Here is a 26295-nt window from a genome sequence, read left to right on the forward strand (position 1 = left end):
GAGGCTGGTAGGCTACAATCCACCGGGTCGCAAACAGTCGAACACGACTGAATGACTTCACTTCACTCTGCTGCCTAGGGAAATGGAAATAGCAAGAGGGCCTCAGCTATGGATGTTTTGGATGGTGATTTGAAAGGCGTGATGACTGGTCCAGAGTGTTTGCCCTATGGGCTTAGGTAGTGTGTGTGTGTCAAACTTAATAGCATTGTCACCACAGCCATTAATTGGGCATTTACGTGCCAGACATTGTGCACTTTGTGTCTTTACAAACATTATCACACGTATTCCTTGCTCAACTCTATGGAATTGGTGCTACCACAATCCCATTTTACAGATGAAGACATCAAGATCCATCTGGTTAAGGGGCAGTGGTAGGGAGAGCAGCAGCGGCCTCTCACAGCAGGGTGTGAGGGGCGCGTGGGGGGTGCATTCTGCAGCTCCTGCTTCATTTGTGAAAGCAGCTCTTCTCTGCACACCACCACCTAGAGCCCGGCCCACTGAAATCAGAGGCCTTTGCTCCTCATCCGGACTCAATAAGGGCTCATGTCAGGCAAGTGTCAGTGAGTCACTATCCACCACCATTTCATTCCCTCAGATTCTTTCATTTACTCATTGGACACACATTCATTTAGAACCTGGATTTGGCCAGGCACTGCAGAGGTGCTGAACCTAGAGAATGAAGGAGGCTGGGCCTCTGCTCAGGGGGTGTCTCAGCTGGCTGGGTTCCTGAGCACTGCGGTCAATCCCACTGTCAGCACTGTTCCCTGGTGACAGTGGGATTGTCACCAGGCTAAACTTGGCTGATTCTCTGTGGCTCCTCCCGCCTTCCTGTGTCTGGTGTCCTGGGAACCTTAGGCAGTGATGGGATGGATGATATGTCCTGTGATCATCCTGGTGGGAATGAGAGGAAACATCTTAGGGGTCTGGACACTTCATTGCTTGTTGTTACACCCCATTCGTTCATTGTGTGTTGTTCAGTGAGCCCCAGGAATCTTCCTTCGTCCATGCAGTCTTGGCAAAACTCTTACATCTCACCTCTCAGTTTCAATTTAAATGTCTCTAGGGAGTGAGTTTCTTTCTGTTCCCATTGAAGACCCTCAGGAACCTGCTGCAGTTGGCAAATAAGCTCTTTCTCCTCCTAAACATCTTCCCTTCCTTCCCAGGTGCCCTCCTACATATTGTCATTTTGGTGAAGAATATGCAAATAACCTTGAAAAGCAGACTCCCAGCAAATGGATATTCAAAAATGTAATAAATTAACTCCATAATGTAATCTGGGTCCCATGACCATCCATCATGCTGATGTGATTAAGATATGAAAAATCAGATGCCGTGTGGACAGAAGTGACGGATGACTTTTCACAGAACTCTCTCAAGGCCCCATGCTGATTCGCCCCTCTGCCCCTGCCTATCCCCAGCTTCTTGGCCCCTGTGGAACCCGAGGTCATCAGAGGTTTAGGGAACATCTGTCCAGCCTGTTCATTTCACAAATGAGATGGAGGCCTTTTGGAGGATGGAGTCAGATTAGTTTGATCCCTCCTCAGCTGTCTTCTAGCCCCCCTTCCTCTGTTAATGGCTAGCTCTGAATCCAAAGCCCCAAACTGAGGTATTTTTATCCAGTTTCTAGTTGAAAAGGTAGGTACCCCAGGGTCAGACAAAACTGTTTGAACCTCAGTGTCCCCATTGGAAAAATGTGAGTTTTGGGGTGTTTGTCTACCAAGGTTTCTCTGAAGTTCTTTAGCTGTGTGTGGCAGGAGAGCTCTGAGTGGCTTGCACTATGTCTTCTTTGGGCAGGGGGTCGGAGGGTCAATGGATGGAACACTGGTATGAGACCCACGTCACCTGCTGCTGTGCCTTGGAGGCCACCCCACAGGAGTAACTGGGCTCTGAGCTTCTGCTCCCTAGAGCTTCATCCTAAGGGACTTTTCACAAAGAATTGCCCCCCTTAAGACTGCCACTTTCTGTTACCAATGAAAATGCTGCTTGAGCAGCCTCCAGGGAGGGGCAAAGAGGGACACTCATTTTCCCCAGTTTCCCAAGCATCCACAGTGATTAAGTCTCAAGGAGCCAGGGGACACCTGCCTACAAGCAAGTGAGCTGCTCAGCTGGCTCCATGTGGAAATGGTCCTCTCCTATGTGATGTGGGCAGGGTCTCCAGGTCTTGGGAAGGGTTGCTGTGCCCAGAATGTTCTGCCAGGCACATCCATTTCTAAAATAAATCCTTCATTCTATAGGGTTAAACATTGCAATTTTATGAAATACAGACTTTCCCTAAGCAATTAGGGTGGTTGCAATTCCCACCCTTTCTTCGGCATCAGGCCCCTGGGAGCTTGTTAAAGGGCCAGTGCCCTGTTGTGCACCCCGACTGATATCATAAGTCCGGAAAGCCCAGGTTCCAAGTGTTTAACGGGCTCCCTGGGGATTTTGATGCAGATTTCCTGGGACTGCTTCTGAGAAATGCTCTGTTGGCATCTTTGGCTTAATGGGCCAGATTACTTATTCTCTCCTCCATCACCACTGCCATATGAAATGTGTAAATGCAGGTTTGAAAGCATCTGGGGTGAAGGGGGTGCAGGTTTCTGATATTAAGCGGTAAACAGTAAACTTTCCTGGCTAGATCTGTGTACCAACAGATGGGCGTGACTTCTAACAAGCTTTTGTGTCCCTGGAGGTCAGAGACAAGATCCTCAGATATCTGTCCCTGCTTTGTTGTCCATAACTTCGCAGCCACTTCCCTGACCTTAGTTTTTCCACCTGTAAAATAAAGGGGTTGAAAATAAGCTGAAGCCCTGGAGTTAGAGTAGAAGTCAGAACTGGGTTTGTATTCCAGCTGTGTGATTTGGGCAAATAAGGAACCATCTCTGAGCCAGTTTTACCATCTATGAAGTAAAATGGAGGACTGTAAAATGGAGGCTTGGCTGTTATTGTTAAGGAGAAAATTAAAGAAATCAATGCTTGAAACATAGTGGGTGTTCGTGTTAGGAATTATTTTCATATTAATATTATTTCTCAGGATCCTCAGCCCTTCCAGAGTCCATGCCTTTGGGGAACATTCGAGCTATAAAGTGAAGTGGCAGAAGACATCTGTGTCCACACCATCCCCCAGCAGCTGGGTAACTCCGGCAGGTTACTTCACCCCTCTGAACCTTGTTCGGCTCATCTGTAAAACGGGGACAATAATAGCAACTGTTGCAGTGGAATTGTTTTGAGAACTTGGTGAGCTCATCCACGGACGCACTAAGCCCAGTCTCTGGCACTTGGCTTGTTCTTGTGCTTTGTGTACATGCTCAGTCATGTTCGACTCTTTGAGACCCCATCCCATGGATTGTAGTCTGCTAGGCTCCTCCGTCCATGGGCTTATCCAGGCAGGAAAACTGGAGTGGGTTGCCATTTCCTCCTCCAGTGGATCTTCCTCACCCAGGGATCGAACCCCTGTCTCCTTCGTCTCCCACATGGGCAGGAGGATTCTTTACCGCTGAGCCACCTGGGAAGCGGCTCTATAAATGTCAGCTATTGTTACGATGCATAATCCGGGAGGTTTTTTCTTCTTGGGAGGTAAAGACTGGCTGCCTATAGGCTCCAGATGAGGTGGGAACGTGGACGTCCCCGCTGCTCGCCGGCCCTCCTCTATCCCCGCCCCAGAGCCGGCGGATTCGCTTTCGGTTGGGCAGCTGAGGTTCCGGGGATGGCGACTTTGGAGCTAGCGGTAGATGTCGCTGTCCAGAGTGCCCATCTGTGACCTCCAGTGGCTCTCACCAGCAACACCTACCCGCCCTCGTCCCTTATGTCCTAAAGCGAGAGAAATGCCATGAGGAGGCAAATATGTTCCGATCCGATGTGGAGACCAAAGTTGTTTTGTTTTTTTCGCGCCCAGCTTTAATTGAAAGGAAGCGGCGTGGCGCAGCATCAGCCGACTCGGGCCCTGGGATCACTTTGGCGCCCAGGCAGGGCCCACCCCTCTCTCAGCCCCGCCCCCCCGCACCCGTGGTTGGCTGTGGCGAGTGGGCGTGGCTGGAGCCGGCGTTAGGACCCGGCGGAGCGCCGCGGACGTCACGGAGCAGCGCCCGGCCGCGGGTTGAGCGGGAGGCGCGCGGGAGTAATCTGGTCGGTGGTCTCTCTCGCGGGGGCCGGGCCCCTTGCCGGGAATCGAGGCCTGAGTCGGTACGGGGAGAGAGGGGAAGGGCGGGATTCTCGCAGAGGAGGAATCCAGCCTCGCAGGGGGTGAAGTCTTAATTCCAGCCTAGTTTCGCTTTCCGCGTGTCCAGCTTTACGTTCCTGGCCCTGCGCATCCAGTTGTTCCCCCTGCGGCCGCTGCCGTGCCCTTTCATGCGGGCACAACTCTGGCCTTTTTAGCCCCACGAGACTGCAAGCCGAAGCGGCCAGTGCACGGAGGCTGATCGCAGGCGTTAGGCTGCCTCCCAGCTCTAACACCTGCGTGGGGCAGGCGGGGGCGGCGGGGTTGGGGGAGGCTCTTTCCCAGCTGCTCTGCTTCTGTAAGAAGGGACGGGCAGTCTTGCCCGGGTTCCCTCCCAGGTCGAGGGGCGGGGCAGTGGGAGTGGGCGGGCCCTGCGGCTGCCGGGGCCTCTGGAACTAGCTCCCGCTTCTGCCCCACCCCCCAGGTGTTGGGAAGGATGACCACGCTCACTCGACAGGACCTCAACTTTGGTCAAGGTAGGGAGGCTGGACCTGCGGACCCGGGACAGGGGGCGAGGGAGGGCCAGGGCTGGCGGGCTTCCCCCTCGACGAGCGCACCGGGTTCTGCCCGTCTCTCAGTGGTGGCCGATGTGCTCTGCGAGTTCCTGGAGGTGGCGGTGCACCTGATCCTCTACGTGCGTGAGGTCTACCCGGTGGGCATCTTCCAGAAGCGTAAGAAGTACAATGTGCCTGTCCAGGTGAGCCCCCACAGCCAGGTTGGGTGCACTGGGTCACCTCCGAATCACAGAGCGGATGGAGAGGGGATTTTTAACTCTCTTCCACCTTCAGGCTCAGCGCCCTCATTCCCCAGCGGCCTGACCTTGCCTTCTAGTTCACAGAAGCAGCTAATAGCTTCACAACCTCCCATCCCTCACTGCATCTCCTTCCCTCCTCTCTGAACTGGGAATTCCCCTTGCCAGAAGTTAGGGACCAGGTGCTCTAATTAGAGTCCCCCCCACCCTTCCCCCCATCTTTGATTTTTAAAGGTCTCCTGAAACTGATGAATGGTTGGCTTGGAGGGGATTCCTATAACCTCAGGCACCTTCTCTACCATCATTTACCCTAATTGTAACAGCTTGTTTTAGGTTAAAAGGCAGAGGAAGCAGTAAACACATGTGACTACATCAGCAGCCTCTAGAAGTTCTTGCCCCTTAGAAAGCACTCAGTAAATGTTAGAACAAACGACTGAACACTGGAAGGTGGTGGAAGCTTAAAAGATATGGGTGGGCGGTGGGGGGTGGGAGACAAAAAACAAGCAAAAAGATATACAGGGAAAATGAAAAAAAAGAATCAGCACTTACTGAGTACCCACTGTATACCATGCTTCCCTGGTAGCTCAGTGGTAAAGAATCCACCTGCCAATGCAGGAGATCCGGGTTTGATTCCTGGGTTTGGAGATCCCTGGAGAAGGAAATGGCAACCCACTCCAATATTCTTGCTTGGAGAAGTCCATGGATAGAGGAGCCTGGTGGGCTCCAGCCAATGAGGTCGCAAGAGTCAGACCCAACTTAAGAACTAAACAACAACACTGTGTACTAGGTACTTGTCTCACTTAATCCTCCTTTTTCTTTTTAAATGAGATCTTCCACAGATGAAGTAAGGAAAGGCAGAGGAGTTAAGCCTGAGGCCACTCAGGTCCTTAGTTCCAGATTCTTAATGTTTGAAAATGGATTAAATTCCTGGATCCCTTCTCTGGAAAAATGCCTGTATGCTCAAACCCCCACAATTTAGAGAGATCTCAGACTCTGGAGGAGCTCTGTGGCCCCGCATTAGAAACTCCTAATGCTGTGTTAAATACTAATGTTGGGACTGAATTCTTAGGATCGTCTAACTTCTTCCCCTCTGTGGATAGTTCAGTTCTTAGCCTCATGACGGGAAGTCTGTCTCCTGGTGGGGAGCCCTAGGGAACACCTGGTCTTTTCTCCAAAGGCAGGCAGGGCCTTGGGCAGCTGGAGAGGGTGTCAGGGGTCCCCCCATCAGTGCTGCAACCTCACCAGCCGTCATGGGGGTTGTGTGTAGATGTCCTGTCATCCGGAGCTGAACCAGTATATCCAGGACACATTGCACTGCGTCAAGCCGCTCCTGGAAAAGGTGAGAACACCAGGCCCCCAGCCTACGCTGCCTCCCGTGCCCCTCTGTGCTCCAGGATGGGGCAATGCTGGGACCATGTGGGTCCACATGACTAATAACACCCAGAAGCCTATTCCCTGCTCTCTGGAGACCACCCTTGCCCAGGGACAAGCCCCAGGGCATGTGGGTATGCTCAAGCCATGCTGGACCTGGAGCCTTGGTTCGTGGAATTTGCTGAGTGGGGCCTGCCTTGAGGGTTTTGGGTCCTTCTCCCATGTTCCTTTCTCTCCCTCTGCCCCAAGTTCTGTCTGGGCTTGGCCCCTCAGGGCTTCCTCCCTCTATCTGTTCTGCTCCCTGAGACATCCTAGCATTACAATGGGACCCAGCATCCTTTCCTCTCCGTGGGTACCACTGGGGTGCCTGCTCAACTTCTCAAACCTCTTTCTGGGATCCCAGGGACTCTGCGACTGGAAGCTGAGCAGGAGTGTCTTTCCCAACCTTCCCTGGGCAGGGAGCAGGTGGCAGGGAGGGGAGTGAACAGGGGAGACAGGAGGCAGGGACCCAGCTCTGGAGGAGGGGGATCTTGTCCTTGCAGAATGATGTGGAGAAAGTGGTGGTGGTAATTTTGGACAAGGAGCACCGCCCAGTGGAGAAATTCGTCTTTGAAATCACCCAGCCCCCGCTGCTGTCCATCAGGTGCGCTGCCTTGTTCCCCATCCACAGGCTCCCTGGCAATACCCCTACCCTAATCCCTTTAAGGCAACCCCTGAATGCCTTGCTAAAGACCCGGGAGGACACGTGGTGAGGTGTGCTGCCCTAATGGGGCCTGTTAGTGGACGAGGCACAGCTGGCCACCCAGCAGTCTCTATGGATGTCACACAGGTTACACAGAAAACCCTCCTGTATCACAGAAAACCGTCCTGTATCACACCTGGAAAATCATGGCATTGGCAAATGGCTGGTCCCAACCTCGTTTTATAGATGCAGAAATCAATCAACTGTGTCCTGGTTCTTAGATGATCTTGACCTGGTCACCTAGAGCCAGGACACAGACCCAGTTTCCTGACTTCCCAGTCAAGCATCCAGTCCATAGTCAACTAGAAGTTGACCTTGGGTGGCTGTGTTGGGCTGGTCAGCTGCCGGCTTCCTGTGGTAAGGTCAGGGCACTAGAATCTGTCCCTACTTGCTGTCTGGCCTCAAGCAAGCCCTGTCCCTTCCTGGCCTGGTGTCCTGGTTCTCAGACTGGACTGCACGTTAGAACCACCTACTAGGGTTCCTTATGCTCCCCGCACCCCCCCACCCCACCCCATTCTGAGTTAATTAGCCTGGGATGGGACAAGGCTTTGGTTTTAAACTCCCCAGAGGATTTTAACCACGTGAAATCAAGTAGGCAGGCCCTCAGAAGCACCAGGCCCTCTGTACCCCCAGGGCTGCTTCCAGGGTTGATTGCCTGCCAGTGGGAGGGGGGACACCCATGTGCTGGGAGACCCTCCTCCTCTCTCCTTCCCAGCTCCGACTCCCTGCTATCTCACGTGGAGCAGCTGCTCCGAGCCTTCATCCTGAAGATCAGTGTGTGTGATGCTGTTCTGGACCACAACCCCCCAGGTGTGCTCTTCCCCACCCCTTCTTCCCTGGGCATTTCCATGGCTCCGTGTTGGCCTGTGTCCTTGGGTCCCTACTTGGCTGCACCAAGCCTCCTCTCTTCCTTCCTGCCTTTTAGAACCCCTCTTAAGAACCCTCCTACTCTAGGAGGCCTCCCTGATTGACTCCACCTGGGGGTTAAGTCTCCCTGTTGAGTGTCTTGTCTGAGCACTGGGTTCACACTCTGCTCTGTGGGGTTGCTGTGCCAGTTAGGCTGTGTGGGAAAAGGCTGTGTCCAGTGGCAGGTATGGGGTGGCCCAGGCTTGACCGAACTTGGCCTCTTTAGGCTGTACCTTCACCGTCTTAGTGCACACGAGAGAAGCTGCCACTCGCAATATGGAGAAGATCCAGGTCATCAAGGTGAGATGGGACTGGTGTAGCAGGGTGGACAGGAGACAGTTGGGAGGCGCTGAGAATCAGAGTTCTGTTCGAGCAGGGGTGTTGCCCCAGCAGGGCACTCATCACATCGCTTATGGCAGTGCTGGCATCAGTAGCTCTCCTGCATCAGCTCTGAGGTCATCACCTTGTCAGTGCTGAGAGGAGGGCGAGGCACCCGCTCAGTGGAGGGGAGCCTCCATCCAGTTTCTGAACTGGTGTTTGGGGCATGTTGAGTCACTGGGGCTCCCAGGCCAGCTCAGATCTACAGACTAAGCCTTTCTGGTGGGGGAACTTGGGATTCTGCACAACGGCAATTCCCTGATGGCTCTGATGCTTCCTGATGTCTGAGGATGCCAGTTCTGGAAGGGGAGAGGGGAGCAAAGTGAAGGTGGGCAACGGGCCCCCTGCCACCCTTCCCTTGGTCTCCTCCCCAGGACTTCCCCTGGATCCTGGCAGACGAGCAGGATGTCCACATGCACGACCCCCGACTGATACCTCTAAAGACCATGACATCAGACATCTTAAAGGTGAGCCGCTTGGGGCCCCTGTGCTGAGGCCTCGCCAGGTGGCTTGTGGACAAAGGCTCAGGGGAAATGACAGGGCGTGCCTGGCATAAGGCTCCCAATGCCCTCTTCTTTTAACCCCTGGCAGTGACCCCACAGCCCCACCCTGGGCGGAGACCCCATGGATTCCCTAGAAGAGGTGCCCTGGTTGTCCATCTGACCGTAGTGTCTATTCCTGTCCATCAGATGCAGCTCTACGTAGAAGAGCGGGCGCATAAAAGCAGCTGAGGGTGCACCTGCCCTCCCCCGTACCCCCCAGGAAAGCCACGACTGTCGGACTTTGGGGGCCCAGCCTTGGGCCGTGCTGCAGGGCCACCCTGATTCCAAGTGCTCTTATTGTCTCTGTGTATGGACCACCCCTGCCTCCAGCCCTGGGTTGCTCAGGCCTGGTTGCCTTCGTGGAGGAATCGCTCCCTTCTCCGCCCAGGAGGGCAGGAAAGAGTGCTGGGACCTCAGTTTCTCAGCCTTCTGGGATTCGGCCGGCCAACTCTGTCCGTCTCAAATGCTGTGCTGTGAGTTGTTTCAATAAAGAGCCCCCAGGGCTGAACTGGGCTGTCACTACCTGGAAGGAAGGGGCTGCTTCTCTGCCCAAGTGCCAAGGACCTTGTAGCCCCACCCTGGCCCCAGTCCCAGGCGAGTTTTGCTGAAAACATTTATTACAACAAAAGTCAGAGCTACCTGACAGTAAGTTCACAAGCTGGGCTTGCCCCAGGTCAGAGCGGGGGCTGCCCCCTACAGGCTCAGCTCTTGCCTGCAGGGGACCTTTGGCACTCTGGCCCAGGCAGAGGACGGAAGGATGGCTGTCAGAGGACAGCCAGATGGCTTGTGGGGATGGAGTGCGGAGGGCAGGTGGGGTGCCTCTTCTGGTCTCTGCAAGGTCTAGGGCTGCGCCACGGCGGGGGGCGGGTTCCTGGTCACCCTGTGGCTGATGACGACGCTGCTGTTGGTGACGCGGGGCCCATACCAGCCTGCCCAGAACTGGGTGTCCTTGCCCCCATGCTGAAAGAGGATGTGGCGGACACCTGGAGGGTAATCTGAGAAGGTGTGGGAAACCTGGGGGGAGGGGAGAGAGAGCAATCACTAGGACTGGAGAGGGGCTGAGCTGGAGAAGGGAAGGGTGGAGCCAGGTCCTGCAAGGGAGAGCCTCCCGCCCAGAAGGCAGGAGCTCCAGGCAGTGGACTGGGGCATTCCAGGCCCTGCGGCTGCTCCTGATTTCCTGCCATCCTGGCCTTGGGAGAAGTAGGTGGTGAGGGGCAAGCAGATGAGGCCTCACCTCTGTCCACTTGGCATCATTCCACTGGTGGATGGTCACGGGTGGGGGCTCGAAGGAGGCCAGGACGAGGTAGTCGGCTGAGGTCAGCTTTACTCGGATGTGGTAGGTGCAGCCACAGTCTGCTCTGGCGGCGAACCTGTGGGAGGGCGGGGCTCAGGACAGGACACCCCAAGACAGAGGCGGCCCTGGAAGCAAGCAGGCAGCAGGCCCATAAATTGGGGCTCCGAGTTTCATTGACCTGACCATGAGGCCCAGGTGGCTGCAGTGCTCCGTGTGCCCCTGGGGGTATAGTCTGCTCTGGGCCTCAATGAGCCCATCTGAGAAAAGGGGCAATAACCTTCTTGGGTGTTCCAGTGGAGATTTCAACGTAATCTTTTTTTTTTCAACATAACGCTTTTTTCAACCTAAAAAGCGACAGGTTCTTTACAAAGATAAAGGCCTGGGCTGTCAGATGTGTGTCACCTGTACATTTTCATGGAGGTTTGGGAGGGAAGGCCTGTGTGATGGGGGCTGGCACAGAACTCAGTCTCTGGGCAGTCCCACTGCACCCTCTGAAACCTCCGTAGCAATGCACGCCTCAAACCCCACCCTCCGCCCTCAGAGTGGTGGGCCTGGATGGCACCGGGGCTCAGCTTCTGCCCTGAGCCAGGCCAGGGCAGAGCCTGTGACCACCCTACTCTGGGCACAGAGTAGGAGCTTGGGATAGAGTCGTGGGATGAATGGTTAAAGGGGCAGGGGCAGCAGACAGGCAAGGAGGCATGTGAGTATCTGTGAGGTCCAAGGAGGCTGGGTTCTGGTATCTTTTGCTCCTGTGCCTGTTTGTGACAATGCATCTGTAGGCCTCAGTCTCCCCATCTGTAAACTGGGGTTAACATCTGCTGGTGCAGGGCAGTGGTGGTAGTGGGAGGCAGGTGCTCAGTGAGTAAGTGCTGGCTCTATCAGCAGGAAGGAGGGCAGCCCATGCCCCAAGATACTGCTGGGTTCCACGGGCACTCCCTACAGGGGATCTCAGGAAGAGAAGAGGGAGGGCTGCAGAGTGTGGGACTCGGGGTGGGGGGGGCACTCACCAATCCTTAACCTCGATGTCTGGCCGAAACTTGTCCAGTAGCTCCTCCCAGTAGCCCTCGGCTTTGAGGTCTATCAGCTGGGACTTGAGACACATGCTGGGGAGCAGAGGGAAAGGCATGCATTTGCAGGCATGGCCTGGACCCAGCGGGGTAGTTTAAGGGGCCCAGGAGTCCCCGCTCGATCACTGCGGGCCAGTCACTGCTGCTGTGGACTCTGGCTCCTGCTTCCTGGCAGCCCCGTGGGGAACATGCGGGGAGCCTGACCCACTTGTGTTGGGCTGCATCCATCCCAGTCCTTAGGCCCAGTCTCCCAGCACCCTAAGGAGGGCACCTGTAAACTCAGGTCCCTAGACTGGGGACAGGCTGTACTGCCTCTCACTTAACTCCCCACCCAAATGGGCTCCCAGCCTCCTCAAACTGCTCTCCACCCCTGCTGCCTCTTCACGTGGCCACTGAGTTGACTCCTGCTCTAGGTAGCAGCAGACCGTGAGCTGGTTTTGGGAACCCCCTCCCTGGAGCTTCATAGGCAGGCCCTCACTTAGGCCTTGGGATTTGGCAGAAGGTGTCTGGACCCTCCTCCCTCTGGCTCAGTTTATCTTACTCATAAGACGTGACAAAGTATTTCTTGACTTTGGAGTCAGGAAAGTCTATGCCATGTGCTCCAGGGAGGCTCTCCACCTTCCACTGGTCCCCTCCGTTGGAGTCAATATTCCAGGATCTCATATCCTCTAGGAAAAACAGAAGCCCCAGTGAGATCCCTTGTGTGAATGCTCAGCCTGGCCCTCTCCACTTGGTCTTGGGAGGCGGGGCGGGGGTTGGGGAGGCTCAGATCTCAAGGCATGCCCCCCATGCCACTTTGAAGCCACTCTGCAAAGACCCACTCCCCACTGCTCCACATTCTGACCTAGGCCCATCGCATCAGCTCTGATCCAGGACCCTCCCTTCCCACTTTCCAACTTTGTTTTCTGACTGGCTAAATTCCTAATGTGAAGCTGGGGGCAAAAAAAGAAAAAGAGTATAAGCAGAAATTCTAAACCAAACTTTCCTCACTTCCATATTGCCAGGGGGGCTCTGAGAAATACCAAAGTTTCAGTTCTCAAACCATGGAATGATACAGGGCCCATGAGGGTAATTCTCTTCTGAACGGTTAGTGTGAGTTCATCCCACCTCAGACCACTTTCTGGCCGTCCCCCCAGTGTCGACGTCTGGGAGGTAAGCTATGTAACTGAGATCCGAGGCGGTCTGCTGGTGGGTGGTGGGAACCTGCTGCCCTGGGCAGGAAGGAGGACTGGGGGGCCGGGCATCCTCTGGGTTGGTGCCGTGTAGCAACCCTGTATTTGTGGACAGGTTCCCCACCAGGTTGGCAGAGTAGATTTGGAGGCATAAGGCTATCCTTTCTGTCTCCCCCGAAACAAGTTGATTCCTCTGCAGGCTTTCCAGAACAATCACCAGGGGAGCTTTTCTAAATCACTCCTTTGTTCCCTCTACTAGGAGCCTACATCTCTTCCCCAGGTTCCCTGGGGGCTCCCCAGCAGAGAACCAGGAGTTCAGAAATCCAGGAGCTGGGCTATGGGCAGGCCCACAGGGAGAGCTGAGCAAGGCTGGGTGGCCGTCTCTGCAGGGTTGGATGAGCCAAGCTGGTGGCCTGGACCTGCTGGGCAGCTTCTGAGCAGAATTTGGGGCAGGCCAGGAGACTGAGTGGGGCCTATATGGGGCCTGTCTATTGGTAGTCAGGACCAGACTCCAGAAGCTGGGCAGTTCTAGATCTTTGGGCAAGACACTCATCTTGGGGGGCCTCGTACTCCCCACCTATAAAATGGAGCCTACCTTTCTTCTTTGGCTAACCTGCGTGACACTCATGAGAAGAGAGAGAGAAAACAAGCATGAAAAAGGTTCTAAGTGTATAGACCAGGCCTCTTGATCAGTTGCTGCTACATCCCAGCAGGAAGCATGATGCCTGATGTGAAATGAAGGTGCTAATGAAGGGAGAAAAAATAAACAAACCCTGGCAAATATAAGAGAACATAAGCAAAACTGGAGCCTCAAACATGTGACTGTAGTCACCTCTCAAATTCCTCATTTTCCTCCTCTGTATCATGAGGTGACAGGAGGATAATGACTCAGACCAGGCACAGAGCCAGCTTGCACATAGCCCTTAGATAGCAGAGACTGAACTAGATGGGAAGGGGGGCAGGGCGTATGCTCATTCATTCAACCAGTGTTTCCTGAGCACTTGCTATGTGAACGGGCTGCCAAGTGGCAAGATCTGTCAGGCCCCAGGAACTTGAAATTTGTAGCAGAGGAAAAACAAAAAAAACCCAAGAAACTGAGTATTTCTAGGTTATGACCAGTGCAATGAAGGAAGGAAATGGGGCGATGTGACATGATAGGGGCACTGTTTTCAGATGCAGGATCAGGGCATATCTCTGAACTGAGATCTGATGGATGAGAAGGACCAAGGGAGCGTGACAGGTTTTGGGGCAGGGGGGTGGGGGGCAGTGAGGGAATAGTCCAGGTAGTGTGGGAACAGCAAGTGCAAAGGTCCTGAGGATCAGGAAAGGGAGGGAGGCAGCCCCCGCTCACCTTCAGCACACGGGTTGCGCAGCAGGTTCCTGCGGAGACTGCACAGAAAGTAGAAGACCTTCCAGTCGGCCACAGGCTGGTCCCAGTCCTCGGTGACGTAGCCCTCCCGCAGGCACTTGCGCTTCCAGAGGGACACGAGGTCAATGAGGTCACGCCAGAGGCAGCACACGGGGCGGCAGTTCCGCAGCAGCTGGCGGGCGGGCACGTGCATGAACACCTCCAGCAGGATGTTCTCGGGCAGCTGGTTGATGCTGACCAGGGCCATGGTTGCAGGGGATGAGGTGCACACACAGGCCTGTAGGAAGCAACAGTGGTCATGAGCTCTGACCAGGAAGGTGGACCCCACAGATCCCCAGGGACCCGGGCCAGGGAACATCTGAGCCCCTTTCTAGTACACGGTGGCCTTCCCAGGTGGCTCAGTGGTTAAAAAAAACCCACCTGCCAATGCAGGAAATGCAGGAGACATGGGTTTGGGTCAGGAAGATCCCCCAGAGAAGGAAATGGCAACCCACTCCAATATTCTTGCCTGGGAAATCCTGGGGATGGAGGAGTCTGCTGGGCTACAGTCTATGGGGTTGCAAAGAGTCGGACACGACTGAGCGACTGAGTACACACATTAGTATACAGTGAAGTGAAGTGAAGTCGCTCAGTCGTGTCTGACTCTTTGCGACCCCATGGACTGTAGCCTACCAGGATCCTCAGTCCATGGGATTCTCCAGGCAAGAGTACTGGAGTGGGTTGCCATTTCCTTCTCCAGGGGATCTTCCCGACCCAGGGATCAAACCTGGGTCTCCCACAATGTAGGCAGATGCTTTACTATCTGAGCTACCAGGGAAGTCCCTAGTATACAGTAGACCTTCACAATAAAGGGGTCACATGTTATGTGCATTTGAAAGAGTACAATAATAATACTGATAAAGTCTTCAGGGACTAATTTTTTAAGAGGCTCCATCCCCCCATTAAAAATTAATGGCTTAATTTTTAGTTGGTGGGCCTGGTGAACTGTAAGATTTTGCGAAGACCATGCTGATGTCTGTAAGCTGTGCAAAAGCTTGCAGTGATATCATTTTAATGCTGTGAATTCACTGTTAGAAAAAATCTTTATTGCATCCACAGACTAGCTCACAACTTAAGTGACTGGCTAGTCCCGAGATAACAAACTTCCTCTCCCCAAATTGTTCACTTTAGCTTGGAAAACCAATGTGATAAAATATCCCCCAGAGGAGTTCGCCCCCACCCCCCGCCCCACAACCCCATCAGTTCTGATTTGGACTTCAAGTCACTCTGAAATGCCCAGAAACTGAAAAGCAGATTGAGGGTGAAGATGCAAGATTGCTTGTGTTTCAGCTGTGGCCTGCAATGACTATCTGGGAAGATTGTTGTCTAGTTGCTAAGCCATGTCCAGCTCTTTGTGACCCCATGGATTGCAGCACACCAGGCTTCCCTGTCCCGGGAAGGTAGTCCCCCCACCGCCCCAAATGGAGGTAGTAGCTGTCCTGACCTCAAAAGGGCTGGGAGGACTGAACGGGTACAAGTAAAGCATTGAGCACAAGGCTGGTTGAGAAGTGCTCCACAGCATCATTAACTCTTTTGTCCTTGTTTAGTTGCTTAGTCATGCCTGACTCTCTTTTGTGACCCTGTGGACTGTAGCCTGCCAGGTTTTTCTGTCCATGGGATTCTCCATGCAAGGATATTGGAGTGGGTAGCCATTTTCTTCTCCAAAGGATCTTTTCAACCCAAGAATTGAACCCAGATCTCCTGCACTGCAGATTCTTTATCAATGAGTCACCAAGGGGAGTCCTGAATTGCACAGGGTTTTGGGAAAATTAGAGTGGTGTCACCACCTTGGCCTGAATCTTGCCTGGGGGGATCCTGGTTATCCAGCTGTCTAAGAGGATTCCCTCAGGGGGTGGGGGTGAGGTGGGCCTGTACCCACTATCACTCAGGGCCTTATCTGCTTATGGGTGGGGGAGGGAATAGTCTCCTCCCACATGTAGGGACACTGGGGAGATTTCTTTTTCCATGGTGACTTTGGCCAAAAAAGCAGTTGTTAACCTAAAACAATAAAACAGCCAGATATTTTACCAGCAGAAGAGAATTATTTGGGAGTGGCAAAGAACTGCTTCCTTGGTGGCTTGGATGGTAAACAATTTGCCTGCAATGTGGGAGACCCAAGTTCGATCCCTTGGTTGGGAAGATCCCCTGGAGGAGGGCATGGCAACCTACTCCAGTATTCTTGCCTGGAATAGTCCATGGACAGAGGAGCCTGGTGGGCTACAGTCTGTGGAGTCACAAAGAGTCTGACACACAGACTAACACTGGCAAAGAATTGCAATTTGGGACATACAACTGGTGAACCACTTGTAAATCTTCTGAAGTGAAGGAGAAAGTGAAAGTCCCTCAGTCGTGTCAGACTGTGACCTCATGGACTATACAGTCCATGGAATTCTCCAGGCCAGAATACTGGAGTAGATAGCCATTCCCTTCTCCAGGGCACCGTCCCAACCCAGAACCCAGATCTCTCGCATTGCAGGTGGATTCTTCACCAGCTGAGCCACAAGGGAAGCCCAAGCAAAGGAGAGGGAATTCTTCTATAGAAGAGATATGGGAGTTGGGAGGGATAATTATAAAGCTTGCTCGAGGAAACTGGGAGTTCCAAATATGGTGACTTTTCAATGACTGAGTTGTGACAGTCTCCCACTGGCTAAGCTGTTGCCAGGAAAGGAGAAAAATTTTCTTCCTTCTGCTGGCGCTAGTAGTGTTACCTCCTGCTGGAGATTTTGTATTGATTCTTCCTGTTGGGATGTGTATTGACTGTCAAGTACTCCCCTTTCTGTCCTCCCCAGTCCATTTTAGTAAGGTTTCCCTTGATTAATTTTCACATTTCTCCCTTTGGATCAAGATCTTTCTCCAAGGCATCCCTGATCAAGACTCAGGGTTTTTTGTTAGTGTTGAATCACCTTTTGTCCCTGGATGCCAGGAAGGACCCTTCCTGAGTGTCTTGTCCTATGTCAGAGGGAAAGTGCACATATTGAACACCCATTGTGGTCACATTTAAGTATCAAGGCGGGGTGGGCAGGAGGAGATCTCTCAGGAATTTCCCATCTAAAAGTCTGCTCCTCTGTCCATGGGATTCTCCTGGCAAGAATACTAGAGTGGGTTGCCTTGCCCTCCTCCAGGGGATCCTCCCCACCCAGGGATTGAACCCGAATCTCTTTTGTCTCCTACACTGGCAGGCAAGTTCTTTACCATGAGTGCCAAATGGGAAGCAAGGTCATGCTCAAAACTGAAGGAATTAACAAGAACTTTAGAATGACACAGTGTAGGAATAAACATGAAGTAATTAGACAGTATTGTTATCTCCAAAGAAACTCTTTGGAATCAGATATTTCATCAGTGATACAGATTTTAAGTTGCAAATGCAGAGACTGAATTTGGCTAAGAATCCAGGGTCAGTTTTATAGTCTAGATGAAAGACAGCCACATCTGTGAATACTGAACCCTCTAACAGGCCTTGTCTAGACATCTGGGGCAAGCTGCCTCATTGGATGTCATCTGCTTCAATTCCAGGAAATCTTTACCTTCAGGTCACCAGATGGTGTGCAGGTCCAGTCAGGGTTTGGTGCTTTCTTTAGATGAGTTACATGAATCCAAGAGTCTGTTCTCTGGAGTTTGGCAGCACAAGGGGAGCTTAGCAGCAGTTGGGGCCTTTCCAGGGAGGCTGAAGAGAGTCCTTCTTAAGGTGTCTTTTCCAATAGATGAAATCTCTAGGTTGAAAGGTGTGATACTTAAGGTCTTCATCTCCCAAGAGCACACTATGAAGAAGATTTTATAATAAAGGCTTAATTGCTTTCATTAAAAATAACAATGCTCTGGTAGAGCAATCTTCTTCATAGTAGCTCAGCTGGTAAAGAACCTGCAGGCAATGCAGGAGACCCTGGTTCCATTTCTGGGTTGGGAAGATCCCCTGAAGAAGGGATAGGCTACCCACTCCAGTATTCCAGTAGCTGATATAGATTTTTGTTTTTCTGAGCTCCTCGGTTAGCTCAAATGGTAAAGAATCTGCCTGCAATGCAGGAGACCTGCATTCGATCCTTGGGTTGGGAAGATCCACTGGAGAAGGAAATGGCAACCCACTCCAGTATTCTTTCCTGGAGAATCTCATGGACAGAGGAGCCTACTGGGCTAGAGTTCATGGGGTCGCAAAGAGTCAGACACAACTGAGTGACTAACACACACAATATTAAAATATATCTCTTTTTATCAGCTGTGGGGACTTCCATAGTGACTCAGTGGTAAAGAATTCGCCTGCAATGCAGGAGATACAGAGACGGAGGATTGATCCCTGGGTTGGGAAGATCCCCTGGAGGAGGGAATGACAACCCACTCCAGGATTCTTGCATGGAATATCCTAAGGAGAGGAGAACCTGGCAGGCTACAGCCCAGGGGATCGCATGTTATCCCAAAGTCATAGGCTGCTCCAAAGGCATACTGACTCTCAGTATAAATATAAGCAGTTTTGCCTTTGCTAAACTTAGAAGCCTCAGTGAGAAACATATAATTCAGCCTGTAGGGTAATTAAGCCATAGGTAAAGATGTTGCAAGGAGATCAAACCAGTCAATCCTAAAGGAAATCAACCCTGAATATTCCCTGGAAGGACTGATGCTGAAGCTCCAATACTTTGGCCACCTAATACAAAGACCCTGTTGCTGGGAAAGATTGGGGACAGGAGGAAAAGAGGGCGAGAGAGGATGAGATGGTTGGATGGCATCACCGACTCAATGGACATGTGTTTGAGCAAACTCCGGGGGACAGTGAAGGACACAGAAGCCTGGCATGTTGCAGTCCACGGGGTGGCAAAGAGTCGGACAGGATTTAGTCACTGAACAATGAACAAAGGTGTTGCTTCAACAATATCAAAAGGAGTTGTAATAGCATACACAGCACAGTCTTTACCGTTTTCTCCCTTTAAATAAGGACCATCAGTAAACCATGAAAAATCTGCATTGGTTAGAGGCATCTCCTCTAAATCAAAGAGTGACCTGTGAGGGTCAGGCACTGCTGAGGGGTTTCGTGGTGAAGGAGGGAAGAAGAGCAGCTGGGCAGAAATTAGTAAATGTGAAAGGGTAATGTGGGGAGCAGTCAGCAGAAGGATTTCATATGAGGTGAGACAACTGACTGAAAACTGTTGAGTGGATGAGAATTCTGGAGGGCTTCCACTACCTGGGGTACAAATGTGGTTGAATGGGATCCCATGGTTATCTCTTCAGTGGCCTTAACCAGAGGGCAGTGGCAGGAATGGCTGAGGCATGGGTGGAGGCGGGGAGGTATTCCTGCACCACAGGGTCCAGCTGTTGGCTACAAAACCCTGCAGGTTGATGACGGTCCCCATGTTTTTGGGTGAGTGCTCTGAGGACAGTCCCTGCCTTCTCATATGCAAAGAGGAAAAAGGGAAGCTGGTGATTAGGATGTTCAAGGGCAGGTGGTCTCATTAAGCTTTTCTTTAAGTCTTCAAAAGCTGTATCATCTTGACCTCTCCAATTAACGGAGTCAACTTTACCAGTTTTTAACAAATCATTTAAGGGCTGAGCCATAGAGAGAAATTTGGAATCTGATTTCAACAGTAACTAGAGGACTGGGAAAGCCTCATAACTGGTGCTTAGTTTTTGATTTGGGGAAGTTCAGGATGTCATGGAGCTTGTTATGGAGCCTATCTGGATCCAAACACAGTCCCTGTTCTAAGATCACGTGCTTGAGATACCAAACCTGAGTTTGAGCAAAGTGCAGTTTTTCTTTGGAGACTTTATGTCTCAAAGTTTTAGCATGTGGATGCTGTCTTCCTGTGAGGAAGTTTGAGAAGGAGAGCACAAGAGCAAGTCATCTATGTATTTTAATAAAGCAAAATCTAAATCATATATCATCTAAATCAGCTCTCAAGATATGTGAAAAGTAAGGACTTTTTGTGAAACCCTGGGGCATCACTGTACAGGTGTATTGTTGTCCACTCCAGGTGAAGGCAAAAAGATTATTGGTTAGCTTTATCAACTGGAGTACTGAAAAATACACTGCATAGATCAGTCGCAGTGAAAAACTTGCTTCCACAGGGAACAGATGTCAGTAGCATGTGGGGGTTAGGAACAGCTGGTGTTGAGAGAGAACAGTGTTTGATGCTTGGAGGTCCTGGACAAACCATCTTCAGCACCTGGGTTTTACCCCTTGGGTAAAATAGGGGTATTACAGGGATTATTCCAATGGATAATGAGACCATGAGCCTTGAAATCTTCTATTATGGGCTTTACACCTTGAAGGGCTTTTTTACTTATAGACTATTGATTAATTCTGGAGAGAGTTTAGAGGGATCTATTTGAATCTTAATGGGAGGTACACTGTGAATTTTGCCAGTATCAGTTTGAGATTTGGCCCTTAAAGAGGGTGGTAGTTGATTCATCAGGGACAAACAATTGGTATTTCCAGAATCAGCCCACGTAGTGTCAGACACAGAACAAGTAAAAGATGTAAAAAGGTCTTTTTATTTACCTGGCTGGCTATTTTGATGGCTACTGTTAAATTCTAGAATTATTTCCTCTTTTTGGGAGGAAGAAATTCTGGTATAATACTCTTCCAAGAAGCCTTAACCTAATAATGAATGGAGTTGGAGGAGCTAAGAGAACGGGTGTGTCTCTCTCAAAAGGCCCAAACAAGAGTGAAGTCAGCCAGAAAGATAAAGAACATTACAGCATACTAACACATATATATGGAATTTAGAAAGATGTAACGATAACCCTATATGCAAAACAGAAAAAGAGACACAGAAGTACAGAACAGACTTTTGAACTCTGTGGGAGAAGGTGAGGGTGGGATGTTTCAAAAGAACAGCATGTATATTATCTATGGTGAAACAGATCACCAGCCCAGGTGGGATGCATAAGACAAGTGCTCGGGCCTGGTGCACTGGGAGGACCCAGAGGAGTCGAGTGGAGAGGGAGGTGGGAGGGGGGATGGGGATGGGGAATACGTGTAACTCTATGGCTGATTCATATCAATTGTATGACAAAACCCACTGAAATGTTGTGAAGTAATTAGCCTCCAACTAATAAAAAAAAAAAAAGGAATAAAAATAAACCAAAAAAAAAAAAAGGCCCAAACAAAAGGGAAAAGGCTCGGAGACAGGAGCCTGTTGAGGGTTATTAGAGACCCCCTATCTGAACTGTATTAGTTCTCTGCAGCGGGGCTGAGCACCAAGAGTGTGGCTCTGCTCTCAGTAAGGACAGAAATTCCTTCCTAATCTGGAGAGATGTTTCTTGGAGCTAATGAACAGGGAGGATTGGGAAGAGCCCCTGCAGTTCTCGGAGCCCTTTCACTGGGCATTAGGAGGACACTGGAAAGGCTGATGAGAGACTTGATGAGAAGATTGAAAACTCCTGAAATGCTTAAATTGGTAAAAATCTTTTTTCTGATACTCTGATTCTCTGCAATACCAGAAACTAGAAGGTTTTGGATCTGTTTAGGGACCTACACTTGCTGGAGCTGAAGATTAAGAATTTTAGAGGTCTTTCTTTCTGGTGGCTCATTTAGGGAGCAAGTAAGCTGATTTACCAAATGAATCTAAGAGCGGACACAGTTTCCCATTCAATCCTCATGCTTTTAACTAAAAGAAAAAGATCCTAGTTCAGTCCATTAGTAAACGTGGAAGTAACGGCTATCCAAGGGGACTCAACATCTGAAGGAAGTTGAATATTTCTTTAAAAATAACCTGAAATCATACAAATGCTCAAGGATTGCTTTTTTCCTCCAGGGCACCAGAAATGCTTCTAATGAGCAGTCATTGTTTAAAAACAACTGGGCATATGATGATCTTTTACTTTTATCTAGTTTGTTTCACTTTTTCTATTTCATATTCAGTGTTCCCATTTCATTCATATTCTCCAACTCTTTTTTTTTTACGTTCTTTCTCAAGCCTTTATCAAGTGTAGTAGAAGAGCTTTTGTATACATATACAAATATGTATAACATATACATTTTAGAAAACTTATGAATTTTTGCCTAACTAAAAAATTTATGACATTTTGATTTCACTTGTTTGACTTAGTATGAATAGAATGCTAGATTTTTAATTAAAAAATAGATATGCAATAAGCAACAAAGGTTTACTGTATAGCATACTGAACTATAGTCAATATCTTGTAACAACACATGATGGAAAATAATTTCAAAAATAATATAAGTGTATTTGTATAACTGAACCACCTTGTTGTGCACCTGAAACACCGTAAGTCAACTATACGTCAATAAAATACATATATTTAAAAAAATTAACCTTAGGTCGATTAGACTAATCATGAACAGAACCATCATCAGATTTTTGTGTGTAAGGCTGCATTTTGTTCCAATCATCAGGCTTAGGAAAAGCTACTGTCATTGCTCAGTGGAGGTTTTCAATGAGTGTTATAGCCTCTTGCCAAAAGGTAGGGGTTTGCTCTACTAAAACCCTTCCAGAATGTTTCCATGGGGAACATCCAGTGTTTACTTGACACTCACCAACAAGCACGTGGACTGATATAAATCTGAGAAACCAGACTGGCAGGTTTGAAAAACTGTATTAAAATCTCCAGCAAACCTATGGGGGATCCTCAGTTACTTTAGGAAACGCTTTAACTATGGCTCACAATTGGTCCAGCGAACATAGGTAATCTGGGATTTATTTCAATCCTCAGAAGATTAACTTTAAGGAGCATGTTCCAATAGGTTCAGAGTGAAGGAGCAACGGGAAGCCAGCATCCACAGACAAAGAAGAGAGGGTAGACGAAGACCTCAGAAACTGTTTTGTCTTTAATGTTTGCTTCAGTTACTTTGAACAATTTTAAGAAAGGAAATTTGGGGGGTTCAAAAGTTTCCTACATTGGTCACTGATGTTCTAAATTACATCTGTTTTGGTTGATCCATTTAGTTAAAAATGCTTGTAAGGAGAGACAGCAGGTTTTTTTTTTTTTTTAACATAAAATTGCCTCGGATCCCTGAAAAGGGAAGCACCCTCAAAACATTTTTATATAACCAGGATCCTATTTTTCAGGGTTTTTTCTCTGGAGCAAAAGAATCATTCTTAAACAGCCCCCAGGCCAAATATTAGCACAGTTTCAATAGGAAAAGCCTGGTTCCAAAAGTAGTCGGGCTGAAAGCTAGCACAGTTCCACTAGGAACAGTCTGATTTCAACATGGAGTGAGGCCTAAGAGCTAACCAAGTACTCACAGACAAACAAGGCCTTAATAAAAAAAGGATGGCGCCTTCAAATTGATTCCAAATAAAGCCTGTATGTTAGTTGCTCAGTTGTGTCCGACTCTGCTACCCCATGAACTGTAGCCCGCCACACTCCTCTGTCCATGGGATTTTCCAGGCAAGAATACTGGAGTGGGTTGCCATTTTCTTCTCCAGGGGGTCTTCCTGATCCACGGATTGAACCTGGGTCTCCTGCACTGCAGGCGGATGCGTTACCGTCTGAAACTACTAGGGAAGCCCCCAAATAAAGCCTGGAGAGCTTCAAAACGCAGAAAGAGCGGAGCTCGGATCCAGGAGAAGAACTTACCCTCAAACTGCCAGGTTGGCAAGAAAGTAATGAGCCCAGTGGATTCTATGAGTTGTGGCACTTGTTTGCTCAGCAGCCTTGGAGTTGTTGGAAGGTCTTCCCTGGAACTCCGTGAAACTTCTGTGGAAACCTCCGTGTAAAGTTAACCTAAAACAGTAAAATGGTCATTTTTTTACTAGCAAAACCGGTTTATTTTGGAGCAGCAAAGAACTGCAATTCAGGCTATGCAACTTCACCAAACCACTTACAAGTCCTGCTCAGTAAAGGAGAAGGGACTCTTTTCATAGAGGAGAAGGGAAAGTTGGGTGGGGCTGTTATAAACAAAAAAATTCACTGGAAGACACTAGGAGTTGGAAGCATAATGGCTTTTCATTGGTTGAGTTGTTAGTCTCTCATTGGCTGAGCTGTTGCCAAACGAGGAGAAGATCTCTTTTGCTTTCTGTTTGCAGTAGTATTGTCACTTTCTGCCAGAAATGCCCAGTATGCCTCTTGATGCTGGGATTGTACTATCAGTTTCCCTTTATTAATTTTCACGCAGTTCACAGTCTTCTCAACACAATCATCCCATAAAAAATGAGGGTGGGCACACTGGCACCTGCCCAGGAAGAAGCATTTTACCATTACTAGAGAAATAGATAAACAAATAAGGTACATGTCCCCGGGTCGAGAAGATACCCTGGAGTAGGAAATGGCTACCTGCTCCAGGATTCTTGCTTGGTAAATCCCATGGACAGGAGCCTGGTGGGCTACGGTCCATGGGGTCGCAAAGAGGTGGCCATAACTTAGTGACTAAACCACCACCACCACAAGGTACTTGTTAGCCCCTGCAAGGACTCACCTTCTCTCTGCTTCCTCCTCCCTCTGGGAAGCCAGAGTCCTCCTGACCTAGCTCCTGGCCTGTGGGGCCACTCCCTAGACCTCTACCCTGGTTTCCTGGATGCAGGGAGGGAGGTGGGCCCCCGCCTGGACAAAGACTGTTGAAACTCTGGCCTCAAGCCTGTCTCCTACAGTCCCCTGGTTCCTTGGGCTGCTGCTGCTGCTAAGATGTGTCAGTCGTGTCTGACCCTGGGACCCCATAGACAGCAGCCTACCAGGCTCCTCCATCCCTGGGATTCTCCGGGCAAGAACACTGGAGTGGGTTGCCATTTCCTCCTCCAGTGCATGAAAGTGAAAATCGAAAGTGTAGTCTCTCAGTCGTGTCTGACTCTTTGCGACCCCATGAACCGCAGCACGCCAGGCCTCCCTGTCCATCACCAACTCCCGGAGTTTATCCAAACTCATGTCCACTGAGTTGGTGATGCCATCCAACCATCTCATCCTCTGTCGTCCCCTTCTCCTCCCAGCATCAGGGTCTTTTCAAATGAGTCAGCTCTTCACATCAGGTGGCCAAAGTAATTGAGTTTCAGCTTCAACATCAGTCCTTCCAGTGAACACCCAAGACTGATCTCCTTTAGGATGGACTGGTTGGATCTCCAAGTTAGAGGTGTCTTAACCTGTGGTCCAAAGTCTGGTCCCATGTTACTGGGTTTCCCAGGTGGCTCAGAGAGTGAAGAATCTGCCTGCAATGCAGGAGACCCAGGTTCCATTCCTGGGTCGGGAAGATCCCTGAAGAAGGAAATGGCAACCCATTTTAGTATTCTTGCCTGGAGAATCCCATGGACAGAGGAGACTGGTGGGCTAAAGTCCGTGGGGTTGCAAAGAGTTGGACACGACTGAGCGACTAACATCAGGTGGCACTAGCGGTAAAGAACCTGCCTGCCAAAGCAGGAGTCATAAAAGACGCGGGTTCGATCCCTGGGTGGAGAAGATCCCCTGAGGGAGGGCATGGCAACCCATGTTATTACTGGACCCCATCCCCAAAGTCTGACTACTGCGGGGGTAGCGGGGGGTGGGGGTGGGTGGGTGACGGTCATCCTGGGGCACTCTTAAGTGGAAACGTCTACATCAGCGATACGAAGCAGCCTCTCGCACCTACTGGACTTCCTGCGTACCAGTCCAGAAGCCACGCACTAGCCTTTTCTCCCTAGACTCTCCTAAGAACCCCCTGAGACCCTGTTACTAAGCCCATTTCCGAAAGCGAAAGCTGAGGCTTGGGTAAGTTTGGCCCCATTCCAGGCCCCGCGGGAGTGACGGTGCCCAGAGTCCCTAGACTGTCTCCTGGCCAGGGCGCTGGTCTGGAGGTGAGGCGGGAGGGGCCCCGGAAGCCGAGGATGCTCCGGGACAGCCAGGCCCGGAGGCGAGGGACTCCGCGCCGCGGCGACCAGACCCCGGCGATGGGCTCCGCCCCCGCCACGCCCCTACCACGCCCGGAAGCGGCTCCCTCCGTCCCTCTCCGCCTGCCGTGGGTGTCGGCCCGCCAGTGACGGCGTCCTCGGGCTCGGTCAACGTTGGGAGACCCGGAGACCCGCAGTGCCTGACATCCAAGCCCCCTCCCACGCCTGTCGCCCCCCTACCCGTCCCCCGGCTGGGCTGAGACCTGGTCGCGGGGCGGCGCGCTCCGCGGGACCGGAGCTGGGGATCGGCCTGGAGCCTGCGGCCCCCTAGGCGCCGCGCGTCTCGCCCCGCCCCGCGCCTGCGTCACGCGCCGCGCTCCGGCCGCTTCCCTCTGGGCCACTCCTGAGACCTCGCCAACCCAGCGCCGGAACCCCTTCACCCACCGTGTGCCAGGTATTCTGGGGTTCTCAGGGCCGGGGCCGCGTCGGGGGAGCTCCAGACCTCAAGCGTTCCCTTCTAGGCGGCGGGCGGCTCAGCGGCGGGGGCCGACCTTCTCTCCTCCTTCCGGGAAGCTGGAGCCGCCTCCTGTTCCAGCTCCTCCCCTCTGGGGCCACTCCTTAGACATCTACCCGGGATCCCTGGACCCTTGGAGCGAAGTGGGTCTGGAGGGAGACTGCTGAAACTCTGGCCTTGCGCTTAGCTCCTACCATCTCTCGGGCAGCCTCAATTA

At 51.1% G+C, this 26295-nt stretch overlaps 3 protein-coding genes across 9 annotated transcripts in view; 1 reads left to right on the forward strand and 2 right to left on the reverse strand.

The window, feature by feature from the left end:
- The window catches only part of DRAXIN (dorsal inhibitory axon guidance protein), a 34577-nt gene extending 30249 nt beyond the window's left edge, over positions 1-4328 (reverse strand). Inside the window, exons 1-2 of the mRNA XM_065937141.1 lie at positions 4272-4328; positions 3983-4153 (exon numbers count right to left, since the gene is read on the reverse strand). Coding sequence (XP_065793213.1) covers positions 3983-4153; positions 4272-4328 — 228 coding nt within the window. The remainder of the gene's footprint in view (positions 1-3982; positions 4154-4271) is intronic.
- On the forward strand, positions 4050-9393 carry MAD2L2 (mitotic arrest deficient 2 like 2). 2 transcript variants are annotated; one of them, XM_065935762.1, is made up of 9 exons: positions 4050-4161; positions 4620-4671; positions 4774-4892; positions 6214-6285; positions 6860-6960; positions 7775-7869; positions 8192-8265; positions 8718-8810; positions 9033-9393. In XM_065935762.1, the coding sequence occupies exons 2-9, from the start codon at positions 4632-4634 to the stop codon at positions 9072-9074; spliced, it is 636 nt and encodes a 211-aa protein (XP_065791834.1). In that variant the 5' UTR covers positions 4050-4161; positions 4620-4631; the 3' UTR covers positions 9075-9393. The 2 variants fall into 2 exon arrangements, with proteins under 2 accessions (XP_065791834.1, XP_065791835.1); XM_065935763.1 differs by lacking the exon at positions 7775-7869.
- Positions 9394-9475: 82 nt separating this feature from the next.
- On the reverse strand, positions 9476-26291 carry FBXO6 (F-box protein 6). 6 transcript variants are annotated; one of them, XM_065935751.1, is made up of 8 exons: positions 26009-26290; positions 23352-23498; positions 17351-17536; positions 13770-14064; positions 11788-11914; positions 11187-11282; positions 10120-10255; positions 9477-9899 (listed from the first exon to the last, which is right to left on the reverse strand). In XM_065935751.1, the coding sequence occupies exons 4-8, from the start codon at positions 14032-14034 to the stop codon at positions 9726-9728; spliced, it is 798 nt and encodes a 265-aa protein (XP_065791823.1). In that variant the 5' UTR covers positions 14035-14064; positions 17351-17536; positions 23352-23498; positions 26009-26290; the 3' UTR covers positions 9477-9725. The 6 variants fall into 6 exon arrangements, with proteins under 6 accessions (XP_065791829.1, XP_065791823.1, XP_065791824.1 ...); XM_065935752.1 differs by having other exon boundaries at positions 17351-17584; XM_065935753.1 differs by lacking the exon at positions 26009-26290 and adding an exon at positions 25828-25917.
- Between the last annotated feature and the right edge of the window lie 4 nt (positions 26292-26295).

Source organism: Muntiacus reevesi, chromosome 5, assembly GCF_963930625.1.
Source record: "Muntiacus reevesi chromosome 5, mMunRee1.1, whole genome shotgun sequence".
Classification (NCBI taxonomy): domain Eukaryota; kingdom Metazoa; phylum Chordata; class Mammalia; order Artiodactyla; family Cervidae; genus Muntiacus; species Muntiacus reevesi.

Bases quoted from the DNA above. Each gene is read 5' to 3' on its own strand.
- MAD2L2 (XM_065935762.1), top strand. From the start codon at position 4,632: ATGACCACGCTCACTCGACAGGACCTCAACTTTGGTCAAG. The intron at 6,961-7,774 runs GTGCGCTGCCTT...TCTCCTTCCCAG, and splicing joins CCCCCGCTGCTGTCCATCAG to CTCCGACTCCCTGCTATCTC. The intron at 8,811-9,032 runs GTGAGCCGCTTG...CCTGTCCATCAG, and splicing joins TGACATCAGACATCTTAAAG to ATGCAGCTCTACGTAGAAGA.
- FBXO6 (XM_065935757.1), bottom strand. From the start codon at position 14,034: ATGGCCCTGGTCAGCATCAACCAGCTGCCCGAGAACATCCTGCTGGAG. The intron at 11,283-11,787 runs GTAAGATAAACT...TCTGCTCCCCAG, and splicing joins TACTTTGTCACGTCTTATGA to CATGTGTCTCAAGTCCCAGC. The intron at 9,900-10,119 runs GTGAGGCCTCAT...CCCTCCCCCCAG, and splicing joins ATGATGCCAAGTGGACAGAG to GTTTCCCACACCTTCTCAGA.